Source organism: Procambarus clarkii, chromosome 86 (assembly GCF_040958095.1).
Source record: "Procambarus clarkii isolate CNS0578487 chromosome 86, FALCON_Pclarkii_2.0, whole genome shotgun sequence".
NCBI lineage: Eukaryota > Metazoa > Arthropoda > Malacostraca > Decapoda > Cambaridae > Procambarus > Procambarus clarkii.
In genome coordinates, this window is record NC_091235.1 from 15,823,993 (window position 1) to 15,841,770 (window position 17,778).

The 17,778-nt window shown below is 46.2% G+C and overlaps 1 protein-coding gene across 2 annotated transcripts in view; it reads right to left on the bottom strand.

Moving 5' to 3' along the window:
• The window catches only part of LOC123767563 (pyrokinin-1 receptor), a 142,275-nt gene that overhangs the window by 17,004 nt on the left and 107,493 nt on the right, over positions 1 to 17,778 (bottom strand). The window contains exons 3-4 of one of the 2 annotated variants that reach the window (XM_045757317.2): positions 8,416 to 8,621; positions 3,080 to 3,125 (exon numbers count right to left, since the gene is read on the bottom strand). In XM_045757317.2, the coding sequence (XP_045613273.1) occupies positions 3,080 to 3,125; positions 8,416 to 8,621 (252 nt within the window). Of the gene's footprint in view, positions 1 to 1,444; positions 3,126 to 8,415; positions 8,622 to 17,778 lie in introns of those variants that run through there. The other variant, XM_045757308.2, reaches the window with a different exon arrangement.

Consider the following 17,778-nt stretch of genomic DNA (forward strand, 5'->3'; position numbering starts at 1 on the left):
AATAACTATCTTTCACCCCTAAAGGGGAAACACGGAGCTTGAAGATAACACAAGATATTGACTACAATGTACAGACCTAAACACCACAATATACTCCCCGGGGCCACAAGTGGCGCCATATACTGGCATATTTATCTATCGTAGATAGATTGATATAATCGTGAAAATATTGTATACAGAATATAGGATTATATACTAGCATAATTTTATCATACTATCATATGCACATACAAGTTTTGTATTAATATGTTAATGAAAAGAGAGGATCTAGTCCCCCAGCGTAAAGTGACGGAGGAATTGTACCCTAAGATGCACTTAGGGTGAGGTTAGGATCATGTCTCACTCCTCCACCCTGTGTCCACACACTATACCATGAGTCCTTGTGGGGTTATCCTCCCCTCTCCTTGTGGGGTTATCCTCCCCTCTCCTTGTGGGGTTATCCTCCCCTCTCCTTGTGGGGTTATCCTCCCCTCTCCTTGTGGGGTTATCCTCCCCTCTCCTTGTGGGGTTATCCTCCTCTCCTTGTGGGGTTATCCTCCCCTCTCCTTGTGGGGTTATCCTCCCCTCTCCTTGTGGGGTTATCCTCCCCTCTCCTTGTGGGGTTATCCTCCCCTCTCCTTGTGGGGTTATCCTCCCCTCTCCTTGTGGGGTTATCCTCCTCTCCTTGTGGGGTTATCCTCCCCTCTCCTTGTGGGGTTATCCTCCCCTCTCCTTGTGGGGTTATCCTCCCCCTCTCCTTGTGGGGTTATCCTCCCCTCTCCTTGTGGGGTTATCCTCCCCTCTCCTTGTGGGGTTATCCTACCCTCTCCTTGTGGGGTTATCCTACCCTCTCCTTGTGGGATTATCCTCCCCTCTCCTTGTGGGGTTATCCTCCTCTCCTTGTGGGGTTATCCTCCCCTCTCCTTGTGGGGTTATCCTCCCCTCTCCTTGTGGAGTTATCCTCCTCTCTCCTTGTGGGGTTATCCTCCCCTCTCCTTGTGGGGTTATCCTCCCCTCTCCTTGTGGGGTTATCCTACCCTCTCCTTGTGGGGTTATCCTCCCCTCTCCTTGTGGGGTTATCCTCCCCTCTCCTTGTGGGGTTATCCTCCCCTCTCCTTGTGGGGTTATCCTACCCTCTCCTTGTGGGGTTATCCTCCTCTCTCCTTGTGGGGTTATCCTCCCCTCTCCTTGTGGGGTTATCCTACCCTCTCCTTGTGGGGTTATCCTCCTCTCTCCTTGTGGGGTTATCCTCCCCTCTCCTTGTGGGGTTATCCTACCCTCTCCTTGTGGGGTTATCCTACCCTCTCCTTGTGGGGTTATCCTCCTCTCTCCTTGTGGGGTTATCCTACCCTCTCCTTGTGGGGTTATCCTCCTCTCTCCTTGTGGGGTTATCCTCCACTATGCAGGCGAGGAGTCACAATAACGTGGCTGAAGTATGTTGACCAGACCACACACTAGAAGGTGAAGGGACGACGACGTTTCGGTCCGTCCTGGACCATTCTCAAGTCGACTGTCTGTTATCCTCCCCTATCCTTGTGGGGTTACCAACCTCACGGATGATAAAGGGTCAGGATAGAACAGGCCGGGACGGAAATGGAATGGGTGGCCGCGTGTCCTATCACCTAATGCTGCTGTTCACCCAGTAATAAATAGGTACCCAGGAGTTAGTCAGCTTGTATTACGGAATCAGTAGTTCGACCTTCGTGGGGAGGGGGGCCTTGCTATAAGTCTAACAAGTATATATACCCTGTATACATACTAAGGCATGTATATGTACCCTGTATACATAATAAGCCATGTATACATACCCTGACCACCTGTCCTCCCGGCATAATGAGCCATTATTAATTAATTAAATGATATAAAATGATTATAGTTGACACTCGGTGATATAGGACTGAGAGCTGGCTGTCTGGCAGGTCTTGCTGTTCCACATTGACTACCTACACTATTGCTGTTAGTTTTCGGCACTGAGGCAAGCACCGACTGAACCATTGTTAACTCTGACAACCTGGCGTCTGAGAGGATCTTGAGACTACGTAACTACACTCAAGACTAAGGTAGACGGTAGTTATCAGGAGAAAACACTAAGCCATATATATTACTAAGTGAACAATTGTTATTTTGCAAAATTACCGAGGCTTTAAGCTTTACTTTCGGCACCGTGGAGAGGGGGAACCTGCTGCATGGTTAACAGCTTCTCCCCCATATGACCCTACCCTGGCTTTGTGCCGTGGAGAGGCCACTCCAGACCGACAACCAGAGAGCAACTCCATAGTCTCCTGAGACAGATGGATGCCTACTACTACTACTAAGCTAACTCCCGAGTCCCTCTCAGGATGTAAATATGGTTTCCAAGCTGATGGAACTATACCTATGGCGACAGACACAGAAGATACTTTCATCACACAACTTTTGTGCATGTAATAATAAACTGTTGTTGTTGTTGTTAAAGATTCGCTACTTGGAACACACAGTTCCAAGTAGCACGGTCTATGGTGAGCCCGTAGGTACTTGAAAATAATAATCGTCTCCCACATTGACCTTAAAAGATCATCATCAGTTGGAATATATATTGAAGACTCTTGACGTCAGAAATAGACTTTTTCAGGCGTGCATCATCATGGTGAGAGGACGCTGGTCTATACCTCCATGGTGTTCATGCGTCCCATCACCTCTGACAGCTCCTTCCTCGTAAACTCCTCTTCAACGTGCTTCATGGAACAGTTACTGATGGATCCACCACTCAGCAGACTGTCTGACTGGCTCCTCTTACGACCCGCGGGAGACGCCGCAATGGACACAGTCATGTCAACTGGGCTCTCTACGATCTCAGCGCGACGCAGCTTGGGCTTAAAGAGCGGTCTGAACTTATAAGATCCGTTCCTGGTCTTGCGCGACGCCATCTTGCCCTTCCCGGCGTCCTTGCGCGCGCCATTCAGCGCTTGTTTGAGGTGCGTCTTGTGGTCGGACCTGGAGGCGTCGCTGGAGGCGCCGGTGGAGGTGGTGAGGTTGGTAGTGGAGTCTGTGATGAGGGAGTGTTCTGTAAGTTCAAGAGTGTGTTGAGAGCGGGAGGACTGGGAGCGTGCGCGCCACCTACCTCCGCTTGAGCTGCCTCTCCCGCCATAACAGCTCTCCAAGGTGGCCTGAAAGGTGAGGAAACATGTTGTGGTTAGCATCAGGGTCACTGCCAGGACTTTTCCGACCTCCCTAGCTATGGTAGCAGAGAGTATGGGACCCCCATACACATGTAATGTAAGATATGGGATCCCATACACATGTAATGTAAGATATGGGACCCCATACACATGTAATGTAAGATATGGGACCCCATACACATGTAATGTAAGATATGGGACCCCTTACCTCAGGTAGTGTAAGATATGGGACCCCATACCTCAGGTAGTGTAAGATATGGGACCGCATACCTCAGGTAGTGTAAGATATGGGACCCCATACCTCAGGTAATGTAAGATATAGGACCCCATACCTCAGGTAGTGTAAGATATGGGACCCCATACCTCAGGTAGTGTAAGATATGGGATCCCATACCTCAGGTAGTGTAAGATATGGGACCGCATACCTCAGGTAGTGTAAGATATGGGACCCCATACCTCAGGTAATGTAAGATATGGGACCCCATACCTCAGGTAGTGTAAGATATGGGACCCCATACCTCAGGTAGTGTAAGATATGGGACCCCATACCTCAGGTAGTGTAACATATGGGACCGCATACCTCAGGTAGTGTAAGATATGGGACCCCAGACCTCAGGTAATGTAAGATATGGGACCCCATACCTCAGGTAGTGTAAGATATGGGACCCCAGACCTCAGGTAATGTAAGATATGGGACCCCATACCTCAGGTAGTGTAAGATATGGGACCCCATACCTCAGGTAGTGTAAGATATGGGACCGCATACCTCAGGTAGTGTAAGATATGGGACCCCAGACCTCAGGTAATGTAAGATATGGGACCCCAGACCTCAGGTAATGTAAGATATGGGACCCCATACCTCAGGTAATGTAAGATATGGGACCCCATACCTCAGGTAGTGTAAGATATGGGACCCCATACCTCAGGTAGTGTAAGATATGGGACCGCATACCTCAGGTAGTGTAAGATATGGGACCCCAGACCTCAGGTAATGTAAGATATGGGACCCCAGACCTCAGGTAATGTAAGATATGGGACCCCATACCTCAGGTAGTGTAAGATATGGGACCCCAGACCTCAGGTAATGTAAGATATGGGACCCCATACCTCAGGTAGTGTAAGATATGGGACCCCAGACCTCAGGTAATGTAAGATATGGGACCCCAGACCTCAGGTAATGTAAGATATGGGACCCCATACACATGTAATGTAAGATATGGGACCCCAGACCTCAGGTAATGTAAGATATGGGACCCCAGACCTCAGGTAATGTAAGATATGGGACCCCATACACATGTAATGTAAGATATGGGACCCCATACCTCAGGTAATGTAAGATATGGGACCCCATACACATGTAATGTAAGATATGGGACCCCATACCTCAGATAGTGAAAGATATGGGACCGCATACCTCAGGTAATGTAAGATATGGGACCGCATACCTCAGGTAATGTAAGATATGGGACCCCATACCTCAGGTAGTGTAAGATATGGGAACTTCTCTTACACTATCACATATATATTTTTCTTGCTTCTGTGAGCTGAGTTGACTGAATTAATTTCGTCGTCTTATAACATATTTTGAACATCCTCATTTGCACACCCCATTACCTTATTAGGTAAATCCATTACCCCCATTACATGCACGTATTTATTACCCCCATTACATATCTATATTTCCATTTACTCTTCATTACATGTCCATCTCTCCCCCCCCCCCTCTTCCCCATTTCCAATTGGCTGATTATTTGTTGTTCTTCGTGAATGGTTGATATTTGTGCTGTTGTCATTGTTCATCATAGTTGTTCATGTTCATCATTGGTACTCTAAGTTTCCATTTAAGTTTACAGAAAGTTTGATAAACAATCATGAGCAAAATAGACCAATTAACAACTGATCTATCCGGATACATTAACGAGAAGTGTAGTATTGCAAGTTATCAGAATGGAATAACTACCTTTATATAAAAACAACAAAAAACCATTGCTCTTGCAACTAGACTGAAGGCAGGAGATGATTGGTGTTTGATCAACAACATCAAAATAACCCGGTGAACCAAAGCTTCTGAACCCTAACAAGAGTGTTCCAGCTGCCCGTCTGCCTCTGACGTATTCACAATGTGACGGGATAAAAGTTACTTAACCAATTATGTGGCCACACAATACACAATATTCCTGACTGTAAATCATGCCCTCTTGCTCCCCCCCCCCCCCCGTCTCTCCTCCTTCCCAGGCTTGCTATCATATCCCTCCTCTCTGATATATTGGTTTCTCCTGTTATCTGATATTTTTATTGGTAAATTATCTATCTGGATTAACACGTGTTGGAAAGGATTTTTAGGCTCTAATTTTTACGTTGGTGAAAGTCTTGCTTTTAACTGACATATTCCGCCATAAGCTAAATGCAATACTCTTTTTCAAAACCTACACGAACCTTTCTGGAATTTTGTTTAATAAATTCTTTAATAAATTATTTTCTGGAAAATAATTGATTAAAGTAAGCAGTTAGGGAAGTCAATTGTTTCGGGTCAGCTTGTTCCATTTTCAATTGGTTCCATGCTAACAAATCATCTTGAGGTTATCTTGAGATGATTTCGGGGCTTAGCGTCCCCGCGGCCCGGTCATCGACCAGGCCTCCTTTTTGTTACACACACCCCCAGGAAGCAGCCCGTAGCAGCTGTCTAACTCCCAGGTACCTATTTACTGCTAGGTAACAGGTGCATCAGGGTGAAAAAAACAACTGTCCATTTGTTTCCGCCTCCACCGGGAATCGAACCCGGAACCTCAGGACTACGAATCTAAAGCTCTGTTCACTCAGCTGTCAGGCCCCTATCATCCGTTTAATACTAACCTAACCAAAAGTTACCTGACCTGACCAAAGGTTACCTACGCTCGCCCTACCTAACAATGTTTCCAAAGGTAACGTTATCTAACCTATAGTTACCTTGGCTAACCTTACCTATCCAAACATTACCGCGGATGACATAATCTGACCTGACCTAACCTAACCTTACCTTACCTAACCTTACCTTACCTTACCTAACCTTACCTACAACAGGAGGCGGATATCACCTCAGGGACTATGTACCACTACCTTACCTTTCTTGACAAAATATCAAGATATTCGGATATCCTCCGAGGATATCCGAACATGCAGAGGCTGGAACCCCCGTACCACATCAAGGCCACATTACCCGCCTACAACAGTGTAGGCGGGTAATGTTTTACAAAACTTGATTTGGTATCAACTGTGTGCCTTACCACCACTTGTGGATACAGGTAAATCCCAGGTTACACTACTGAGAGCATGTGATGGTGCAGTGGTGTGAGGTGTGTGTGGCTGGGAGTACCCATGTTGCTCGCGCCAAGCCCAGAATTGCTTCAACTGATATTCACAATCTCAGGAAGAGAATGAAGTGTAAACCATTTGAAAGAATAAGGCAAGAGTTAAACTCTCCCAAGAGAAGGGAAGAAGAGTGAACTCTCTGGTAATCAAGAGTAAACCTCTGAAGATAAGAGTTTACCTACAGGAAAGGTGAGCACGCAAAAGATAATTTCAGGCAAGCGGTCTACTCTGAGGGATGAGTCTACCTCTCTCTCTCTCTCTCTCTCTCTCTCTCTCTCTCTCTCTCTCTCTCTCTCTCTCTCTCTCTCTCTCTCTCTCTCTCTCTCTCCCCGCCTGATGCCTCTAAAAACGTCGCATGTATTCATACATGAATATGTATGAATACATGCATGAATGACTACACATGTTCTGGTGTAACAATTAAAGGTTTTTCGCCAGGGAAATGGAAGCAGATGTAGGGCGTGAGGAACATGTAGGTGCGTTTGTTTGGTGTTTGTTATACATGTGTCTTTATCACACTATGTATACTTCTATGGTCACACTATGTGTACAATATTGTCACAGTAAGTGTACCTAATGTGCACATATGACGTACAACTATGCCACACGTGGTACAATAACTCCGGTGGTACAACTATGCCACACGTCGTACAACTATGCCACACGTGGTACAAGAACACCGGTGGTACAACTATGCCACACGTGGTACAATAACTCCGGTGGTACAACTGTGCCACAGAGAACATTGCCAGGCTTCAGGTCTCTCTCTGTGCCTCTTCACACAACTCCATAACATAAATTTAATGTCCAATATCGGTCAAGTTTATTGGCCAGAAATACCTATTTATGTCCAGCCTTGGAACGTAGGGGTTCATGGTCTGTGTAATTCAGGTCAAAGTATATTTACACAAAAGTATTTTTTTACATACAATTTCTGGCGGACTGTGTCTCATTTATTGTCCATAATATGTTACTACCACCTCACAGAAATATGTATTACATAGACGTGTGTGTACATATTAAATGCTCACCTGTTTGTGCTTGCGGGGGTTGAGCTTTGGCTCTTTGGTCCCGCCTCTCAACTGTCAATCAAGTGATGTACAGATTCCTGAGCCTACTGGGGTCTGTCATATCTACATTTTAAACTGTTTATGGAGTCAGCCTCCACCACATCAGAGAGTATCTGGCGTATGTGTGTGTGTGTGTGTGTGTGTGTGTGTGTGTGTGTGTGTGTGTGTGTGTGTGTGTGTGTGTGTGTGTGGAGAGTGAGTGAGTTAGCGAGACAGTTACAAGTGCCTTTCATGTTGACAGACAGGGTTGGTAGAGGGTCACAGATGCCATCATTTAAGTACGTTACCAGCGTGACCTTGTTAGTCCCCGGCTTGTCTTTGACTGTCGGGCCACAGGCAATGAAGCACGTGCACACACACACACACACACACACACACACACACACACACACAGCCGGTGGCTGAGCGGACAGCACACTGTACGCGTGATCCTGTGGTCCCGGGTTCGATTCCCGGCGCCGGCGAGAAACAATGGGCAGAGTTTCTTTCACCCTATGCCCCTGTTACCTAGCAGTAAAATAGGTACCTGGGAGTTAGTCAGCTGTCACGGGCTGCTTCCTAGGGGTGGAGGCCTGGTCGAGAACCGGGCCTCGGGGACACTAAAAAGCCCCGAAATCATCTCAAGATAACCTCAATATAACCACCCTGACGCCCCTGTTACCTAGCTGTACATAGGTACATGGGAGTTACTCAGCTGTCACGGGCAAGTTGCACTCAACCCCTAGTCCTACTGCCCCCACTCCTAACCCCCCCCCCCTACACCACAACCACAACCACCCCACATCAATCAGTGACCCACACCCACAAGCGGCACCAAGTCAGCGGCCATTACTGGTATATATACTGGTGATTAAGCTAACCTGGAGCGCCTCTCTGAAGCGGTTGCTCATGATGTGGTAGAGGATGGGGTTGACGCAGGTGGAGATGTAGTAGGACACGCCCGAGATGTTGAAGAGGACGTTGAAGAGCTGCACGGCCACCGGGTTGGTCGGGTCGGCGTGGAGGGCCATCAGCCGCTGGGCCTGGTGCGGCGCGAAGCACACGAAGAATGCTATCACCACCGCCACTGTTGGAGGACGGAGAGGGAGGTGGTGGTGAGGTTACTCGTAGTGGTGGTGGTGGTGGTGGTGGTGAAGGTATGGTGATATTGTACACATGGTGGGTAGACATGTGGGAACACATGGTGGGTAGACATGTGGGAACACATGGTGGGTAGATATTGAATACATGGTGGTGTAGATATTGCACACATGGTGGGGTAGATATTGAATACATGGTGGGGTAGATATTGAACACATGGTGTGTAGATATTGAACACATGTTGGGGTAGATATTGAAAACATGGTGGTGTAGATATTGAACACATGGTGGTGTAGATATCGAACACATGGTGGGTAGATATTGAACACATGGTGGGGTAGATAGTGAACACATGACAAGAACACTGAACATGTTCTTCCATAAGTACATACACAATGTTCCCAAAATCTACCTGCATGGTTAGTTCAAAGAAAAATGGTAAGAGATGAACAAGAGATTGTGTTCATTGAAATACAGTAAGCGTTGAACAAGAGAAGCTGTTCATCACCCAGCCAGTGCAGTCACTTGTTCAGCAGTATGAACAACTGCCTCACAGCATCACCACTGTTCAAAAGTGTTACATAACGATCAATATGTCAACTACCAAATTCAGAGGCTAATTGGCCCGTACATAAGTGCATCGCCATTAAGCCAGCGCATATTGTATAACATACGCTATACATAACAACATCATATTTATACATTGTTTAAATTTAATGGACTGTATCGCCAGGATATATTTCATGAGTGCAATAGTTACAAACATAAGGGCGATATCCTATTTTGTATCGTTGGTGATATCATATGTTATATTTGCGGCTCGGGGCTTAGCGTCCCCGCGGCCCGGTCTTCGATCAGGCCTCCTTTTTGTTATGTATATCATGTTAAACTAGGCAGCAGGAGATATAGACTCTCGAGTAGCGGCCAGAAAGATACCTTGTTGAATGGTCTTTTGCAGCAAACAAGCCATCAAGAGTTGTGAATAAGAATGGTGAGAGGAAGAGTTGATGAATGAAGGAACGTCATTCGTGAGAGAATGAATACAATTGACGAGAGAAGGAATGCCATTGATCAGAGAATGAACGCCGTTGATAAGATAAGGAACGCCACTGACGTCGCTACGAACAGACAGATAAAACCATGACGATATAACCGTTAAACACCCCCAGAGGCACTAACAAGGAGGTCACCTAACAACCTCTTGTGTCAGCCTCCACAAGCAGAGAACAAAGACACATACGATCTCCGTTTACAAAGACAACAGAACACAGACCTGAGGCCATAGATATATCGCAGCTTCATTTGCTGTGTCGCGTCGTGCTCCGGTTATCGTGTCGACGAGAGAACAAGGGTTCGATACCCCCCTTTAAACTCCATAAAGCTTGAAGCTTGATCTTTCAATTACAGAGTAGAGAACCCCCAGCTGCTGTCTCTGACAGCTGCAGTGAACTCCAGTGACAGGAATGTACACTGATTGTGTTATTGAAGGGACAAATGGACAGGGAGACAGACAGACAGATAAACACACACGCCCGCACGCACACAAGGGCCTGACGGCTGAGTGGACAGAGTTCTGGATTCGTAGTCCTAAGGGTCCGGGTTCGATCCCCGGCGGAAGCGGAAACAAATGAGCAGAGTTTCTTTCGCCCTGATGCTCCTGTTAACCTAGCAGTAAATAGGTACCTGGGAGTTAGACAGCTGCTACGGGCTGCTTCCTTGACAACGGGTCGTGCTAAGAAAACCTTCCCCCTCCTCCTTCGACTCCCTCCGGCGTTCTCCGGAGATAAGGACTGTTGAGGAGCAGTTTGTGTAAGTCGGCGAGTGACTGTGGGTAATGAGAGCCACAGGTGTGTGTGGGGATGGTAAATATGACCTGATAATACACATATATAAACACACAACAATCGCCCCAAAACCTCTCTTGATCCTCTGTACAATCTCGATCCTCCTGTCCCCTCCCTCCCTACAGCCTCTTCGATTACCGGCCTCTACTTCAACGTCGTCAAGCTCCCCTCCAACACTACCAACTGCGACCCTCCCCCTCCCCTGCCCCTCCACCATGATGGGGTTGCCGCCTTGTGTAGGGTGATCTCGGCTCCTCCAGCGGTTATGGTCAAGGTGGGAAAATATGACGTCCTTTTTTTAAGCCTTGTCGTTTTTTGGTGGCTGGAAGCCATTCATGCAAAGCATTTTAAATGTCAATACCACGGGCCGAGGTGTTGATATGCAGACTAAAAAATATATATCTTGAGGTTATCTTGAGATGATTTCGGGGTTTAGTGTCCCCGCGGCCCGGTCCTCGACCAGGCCTCCACCCCCAAGAAGCAGCCCGTGACAGCTGACTAGCTCCCAGGTACCTATTTACTGCTAGGTAACAGGGGCCTTAGGGTGAAAGAAACTCTGCCCATTGTTTCTCGCCGGCGCCCGGGATCGAACCCAGGACCACAGGATCATGCGTCCAGTGTTCTGTCCGCTCAGCCACCGGCTCCCTTATATCTTATATATCTTCACTCATCCTCTCCTCCAACAAAGAACGTGGCATTTCGCTCGTAGGCGTTACATAAGGCCAAAAAATCGTCGTACTAGAAAATGAAAGCGGCTGCCGAAAGTGACATACTGTCCCGATTTCTGTTTTGGGTCCCCTGGTAGGTTAGGAGAAGGGCACCTTCTATTGACCGTTTTCTTGACCTTGGGAATCCTTAGCAGGACGAACTGCTTCAGTAGTTAAGCCAGTTATTGTATGAGTCAAAGGTGAGGAACATGTTATAAAACAAGAAATGGTCGATGCTACAGCTTGTTTCAGCAGTTTGAACGGCCGCTCCAGTTAGCGGCGATGATTAATTACCAGTTCATGAAATGTGGAAACAGTAACTACCATTTGAGCGCGCTAATGACCTTGGGAATAACAAATGGTCAAGCCCATTACTGACTCAAACACAAATAGCAATTCCTATTTTTCATTTGACTTTGAGAACCAATGGACTGACGTTAAATACATACATTATTACAAACATAAACATATAATGATTTAAACAAAATTCATACTAAAATAAAAATGTTATAATATCAATGAGCTAAATACCGACAACATTTAATGGCCTTGTTTGGGGTAGTATATTTGACTCAATTTACCAAAAATCACAGAAATGTTTACAAAAATAGTTTGTACCGAGACATGATCAGTCATACCCAGACATGATCAGTCATACCCAGACATGATCAGTCATACCCAGACATGATCAGTCATACCCAGACATGATCAGTCATACCCAGACATGACCAGTCATACCCAGACATGACCAGTCATACCCAGACATGATCAGTCATACCCAGACATGACCAGCCATACCCAGACATGATCAGTCATTCCCAGACATGATCAGCCATACCCAGACATGATCAGTCATACCCAGACATGATCAGTCATACCCAGACATGACCAGTCATTCCCAGACATGACCAGTCATACCCAGACATAACCAGTTATACCCAGACATAACCAGTCATACCCAGACATAACCAGTCATACCCAGACATAACCAGTCATACCCAGACATAACCAGTCATACCCAGACATGATCATAACTAGTTACGACTAGATAATCACGTTGCAGCCACCGAAATTACGTTCCATATGTTGCCTGAGCAAGAACCTCTGAATGAAAACCTGTTTACGTGGATTGCACTGCACGATTTTACGCTCTTGCAATGAACATTGAAGACAATTTACGTTCCAGCGGTCAGACTTGAGTATTGCTTTCGTATCTGAAGCGCGGTTATAACCTTTGGTACTGGGGATTGTGATGGTATGTTGTGCCAACAATCACTGAGATGGTATTCTGAGGCTCTTACCTGTCTGATGGATTGTTATTGTGGTTGCTATGGTTGTTCAGTTTTATGATTGTTCTTTGATACGTGTGGCAAGCCGTTATTCGTTCTCGCCTTCCTTATATCCCAGCTTCTTGTCCAAATATCCCAGCTTCTTGTCCTTATATCCCAGCTTCTTGTCCTTATATCCCAGCTTCTTGTCCTCATATCCCAGCTCCTTGTTCTCATATCCCAGCTTCTTGTCCTCATATCCCAGCTCCTTGTTCTCATATCCCAGCTCCTTGTTCTCATATCCCAGCTTCTTGTCCTCATATCCCAGCTCCTTGTTCTCATATCCCAGCTCCTTGTTCTCATATCCCAGCTCCTTGTTCTCATATCCCAGCATCTTGTCCTCATATCCCAGCTCCTTGTCCTCATATCCCAGCTTCTTGTTCTCATATCCCAGCTCCTTGTCCTCATATCCCAGCTCCTTGTTCTCATATCCCAGCTTCTTGTCCTCATATCCCAGCTCCTTGTCCTCATATCCCAGCTTCTTGTCCTCATATCCCAGCTCCTTGTCCTCATATCCCAGCTCCTTGTTCTCATATCCCAGCTTCTTGTCCTCATATCCCAGCTCCTTGTCCTCATATCCCAGCTCCTTGTTCTCATATCCCAGCTCCTTGTCCTCATATCCCAGCTCCTTGTCCTCATACTTCAGGTCTGAGGTCTGGCCGGTACAATATGACCTGCCGCCTCCTGTACATTCCTCCACCCTCTTCCTCCATGTTGCGTGGATCCTCCAGCAACAAGTAACTCCTCCTCCATCACGCCAGATCATCCTCAATCGTGTTGGATTCCCACTCCATGGTATTGGATCCTGCGCCACTCAGTTCGGTCTCACAACTGAGATCTCCGAGTCTATTGCCAGCCTTACTTTAGAGGTATGTCACACCTGTCACTATATAGCTGAAGCTGGTGTGTTTCAAGTCTCTCAGATGTGGGGACTCGACTTATTTCTCCTACATATATATATATATATATATGTACGTTAATACACATACATACATACATATATGCACCTGCTTTAATACAGAGTCCTACGCATACCGGCCCACTTTCATACGCATCCTGTATGCTGCTGCTGGAATGTGCGCGGAAAATTTTCTGGAAATTCTTGGGTGTTGTGGGAGCAAGAAAGAGATAAACTTATTTTAGTTTTTCTTTCGCAATAAATAAATAATTATATATATATATATATATATATATATATATATATATATATATATATATATATATATATATATATATATATATTGGTAACATTGTTGCCTGTAGGCATATTTTATTGAATGTGACAGAGGATGAGATCGATGATTGTTTTGTATTTTTCCGAACATTTTCCTTCACTTGAGAAGGAAGTTGAAAAATTGAGGTTCCGAAGTTCATTTTTATCTCTTTTATTTTACCTAACGTTAAGAGATGCGTTTCGTTAACTCTTGTTAACACTGTCAAAGGCAGAGTTTCTTGCTGTATGACATGTTTTCGAGGATGAGGTGAAGGGGATGAGGTGAAGGGGTTGAGGTGAAGGGGATGAAGTGAAAGTAAGACATCTCACTTATTGATCCAGTGTGTCCTGTCAATCTCCGCTCCAGTCATTGTTATCCAGCCAGCACAGAGATAATGTAAAACTCATCACAAAAATCCTAGAGATATGAAAAGCAGCAAACAATCTAGGACTGTCAATCACCCTAAATTGTATGCCAGGTCACACTGACATAGATGGCAATGAAAAGGCAGACTCACTAGCAAAAACTGCTAGTGATTAAGAAGCAAATCAAGACGAAAATACTCCCAGCTATCAAAAGTCGCCACAGAGCCAAAGTTGGTGAAGGAAGACCCACTGCGATATGGTAAGAACAAGCCACTGGGAACTACTCTTTCATTCTCAATCGACTTGAGAATGGTCCAGGACGGACCGAAACGTCGTCGTCCCTTCCCCTTTTAGTGTGTAGTCTGGTCAACATACTTTAGCCACGTTATTGTGACTCCTCACCTGCATACTCTGTCAAGCCTGACAAAAAGATATCGAGAGACATTGCAGTAGCCATACACAGACCCAGACTTGGTTAGCCATGCACAAGCAGCAGGAACCTTCTAAGGTACATATAGTCTCTATACATAACTGGACCTTCACCAGAAGTATCTACACAAACTACCCCAAAATAATCGACATAGTGATCACGCACCAATGATCGATCATTGGTGCGGTGGTCACGGTACTGTGTACGTTTAGGGGTGATCCTGAACGGCATGGGTTCGAATCCTGGCAGGGTTAAATAGTTCTTAGTGATCTATGGCTTGCGTGCGTTCATGTAGCCTTCTCATACACACACACACACACATACATATTATATATATATATATATATATATATATATATATATATATATATATATATGTGTGTGTGTGTGTGTGTGTGTGTGTGTGTGTGTGTGTGTGTGTGTGTGTGTGTGTGTGTGTATGTGTGTGTGTGTGTGTGTGTGTGTGTGTGTGTGTGTGTGTGTGTGTGTGTGTGTGTGTGTGCTCAAATAACCCCAATACAGACATACACAAAAACAAACACGTACTCACAAACATATACAAACAAAAGAATATCGGATGTCTCCCATTTTTTGGCGGCGTTTTTGCCTGAAGCAGCCGACAGTCCTGCACCTGCAATGTTCCACAAAGTCTTGCAAGATCTTTATCTTCAATGATTGCAAAGTCTTGTAAGATCTTACAGGATCACAGACTGTACTCCGAGCTCTGGGTGACCCCACTATGGGGTCAGAGACTACACCCCAGCTATCAGGGGTCAGAGACTACACCCCCAGCTATCAGGGGTCAGAGACTACACCCCCCAGCTATCAGGGGTCAGAGACTACACCCCAGCTATCAGGGGTCAGAGACTACACCCCCAGCTATCAGGGGTCAGAGACTACACCCCCAGCTATCAGGGGTCAGAGACTACACCCCCAGCTATCAGGGGTCAGAGACTACACCCCAGCTATCAGGGGTCAGAGACTACACCCCCAGCTATTAGGGGTCAGAGACTACACCCCCAGCTATCAGGGGTCAGAGACTACACCCCCAGCTATCAGGGGACAGAGACTACACCCCCAGCTATCAGGGGTCAGAGACTACACCCCCAGCTATCAGGGGTCAGAGACTACACCCCCCAGCTATCAGGGGTCAGAGACTACACCCCCCAGCTATCAGGGGTCAGAGACTACACCCCAGCTATCAGGGGTCAGAGACTACACCCCCAGCTATCAGGGGTCAGAGACTACACCCCCAGCTATCAGGGGTCAGAGACTACACCCCCAGCTATCAGGGGTCAGAGACTACACCCCCAGCTATCAGGGGTCAGAGACTACACCCCCAGCTATCAGGGGTCAGAGACTACACCCCCAGCTATCAGGGGTCAGAGACTACACCCCCAGCTATCAGGGGTCAGAGACTACACCCCCAGCTATCAGGGGTCAGAGACTACACCCCCAGCTATCAGGGGTCAGAGACTACACCCCCAGCTATCAGGGGTCAGAGACTACACCCCCAGCTATCAGGGGTCAGAGACTACACCCCCAGCTATCAGGGGTCAGAGACTACACCCCCAGCTATCAGGGGTCAGAGACTACACCCCAGCTATCAGGGGTCAGAGACTACACCCCCAGTTATCAGGGGTCAGAGACTACACCCCAGCTATCAGGGGTCAGAGACTACACCCCCCAGCTATCAGGGGTCAGAGACTACACCCGCTGCTCTTACTGACCCCCAAACACAAAGAATCTATACTTTTCTTCACAATAACCATATGCTCAAACGTAAAATATAACCAATCATTGTTTTTCAAATCTTTGTTCAAAATATGTTGATAGCCATCAAAGTATTCATTATTGTATCATAGCTTTATCTACTATCTACTTTATCTACTTTAGCGTGAACCAGGAGTGACCTCAGTCAAGTGGAATATAAATGGTTTCTTTTATATTTCAGACACTGGAGCTGGTATGTCTAGACAGTTTGTAAAGCCATACTTCGTAAAGCCAAACCCTGCATATAAAGTTATGCCCTGTATATAAAGTTATACCCTGTATGTAAAGCTTTACCCGGCATGTACAGTCATGGAATTAATGTGAACCTCACTCTGTATGTAAAGCCATATCCTTTATATAAAGCCATATCCTGTATGTAAAGCCATATCTTATATTAAAAGTCATTCACTACATATAAAAACCACACCTTCTATGGAACGCCACACCATGTGTGTGTGTAAATCCACACCCTGTTTGTAAACCCAAAGACTAAATGTAAATCTATACGTTATACATAAAGCTACTCCTTCAATGTAAACCCACACACATTACTGCTACGTTAATATCATGTCACTACGATATTCTGACGTTTGTAATCTAGAATTATGCAATATATTTGCAATGTATTTGTGTTTTTGCGGAAAAATAGCAATTCAGGAGCAGTGTTTCATTCTTCTGTTTTGAAGACGGATTCTTTTTTTTTTTAATATTGGTCTCTAGGAGGCGCAGGTTTGGGCTCACATTGCAGGGAGAAGAAGTGTCTAAGAACCATGACTGAGACACAATGGTATGGTAATGGCCGTCCTGCAGCGCCTTGTTCGATACCCCGATACCAGGTGGGGGGGTTGTTGTACGTCCCTCCTGTTCAGACGTCACTCCAAAGACCACTCTGACATGCCCCTACCATACTATCCCCCCCAACTGTTACAAAAAGTCTTGTTTCAGAAACACTCCTTAAGATGAGGTAAGACTTGAAGAGTCTTTCATCAGGGCTCTGACTCGTGAATCCTGACACTGTAGTCGTTGCTGTGACTCACCGATGAGTCTTGCATGAGAGGGACAGTACTCACGCACCCACAAAAGCTTTATACTCACCCAATTATCCTCGCCAGCCTCACCCCCCCCCCTCAGGACGGTCTTGGGAGTCATTCCAAAAGTGCATGTGTGTGTCTTAATGTTGCACACTACCACTGGCATTGTTGTGTTTGGTCTTGGTCCTGTCAGGTGTGCTCTCTCTCTCTCTCTCTCTCTCTCTCTCTCTCTCTCTCTCTCTCTCTCTCTCTCTCTCTCTCTCTCTCTCTGTCACTCTCTCCCTCTCTCTCTCTCTCTCTCTCTCTCTCTCTCTCTCTCTCTCTCTCTCTCTCTCTCTCTCTCTGTCACTCTCTCTCTCTCTCTCTCTCTCTCTCTCTCTCTCTCTCTCTCTCTCTCTCTCTCTGTCTCTCTCTCCCTCTCTCTCTCTCTCTCTCTCTCTCTCTCTCTCTC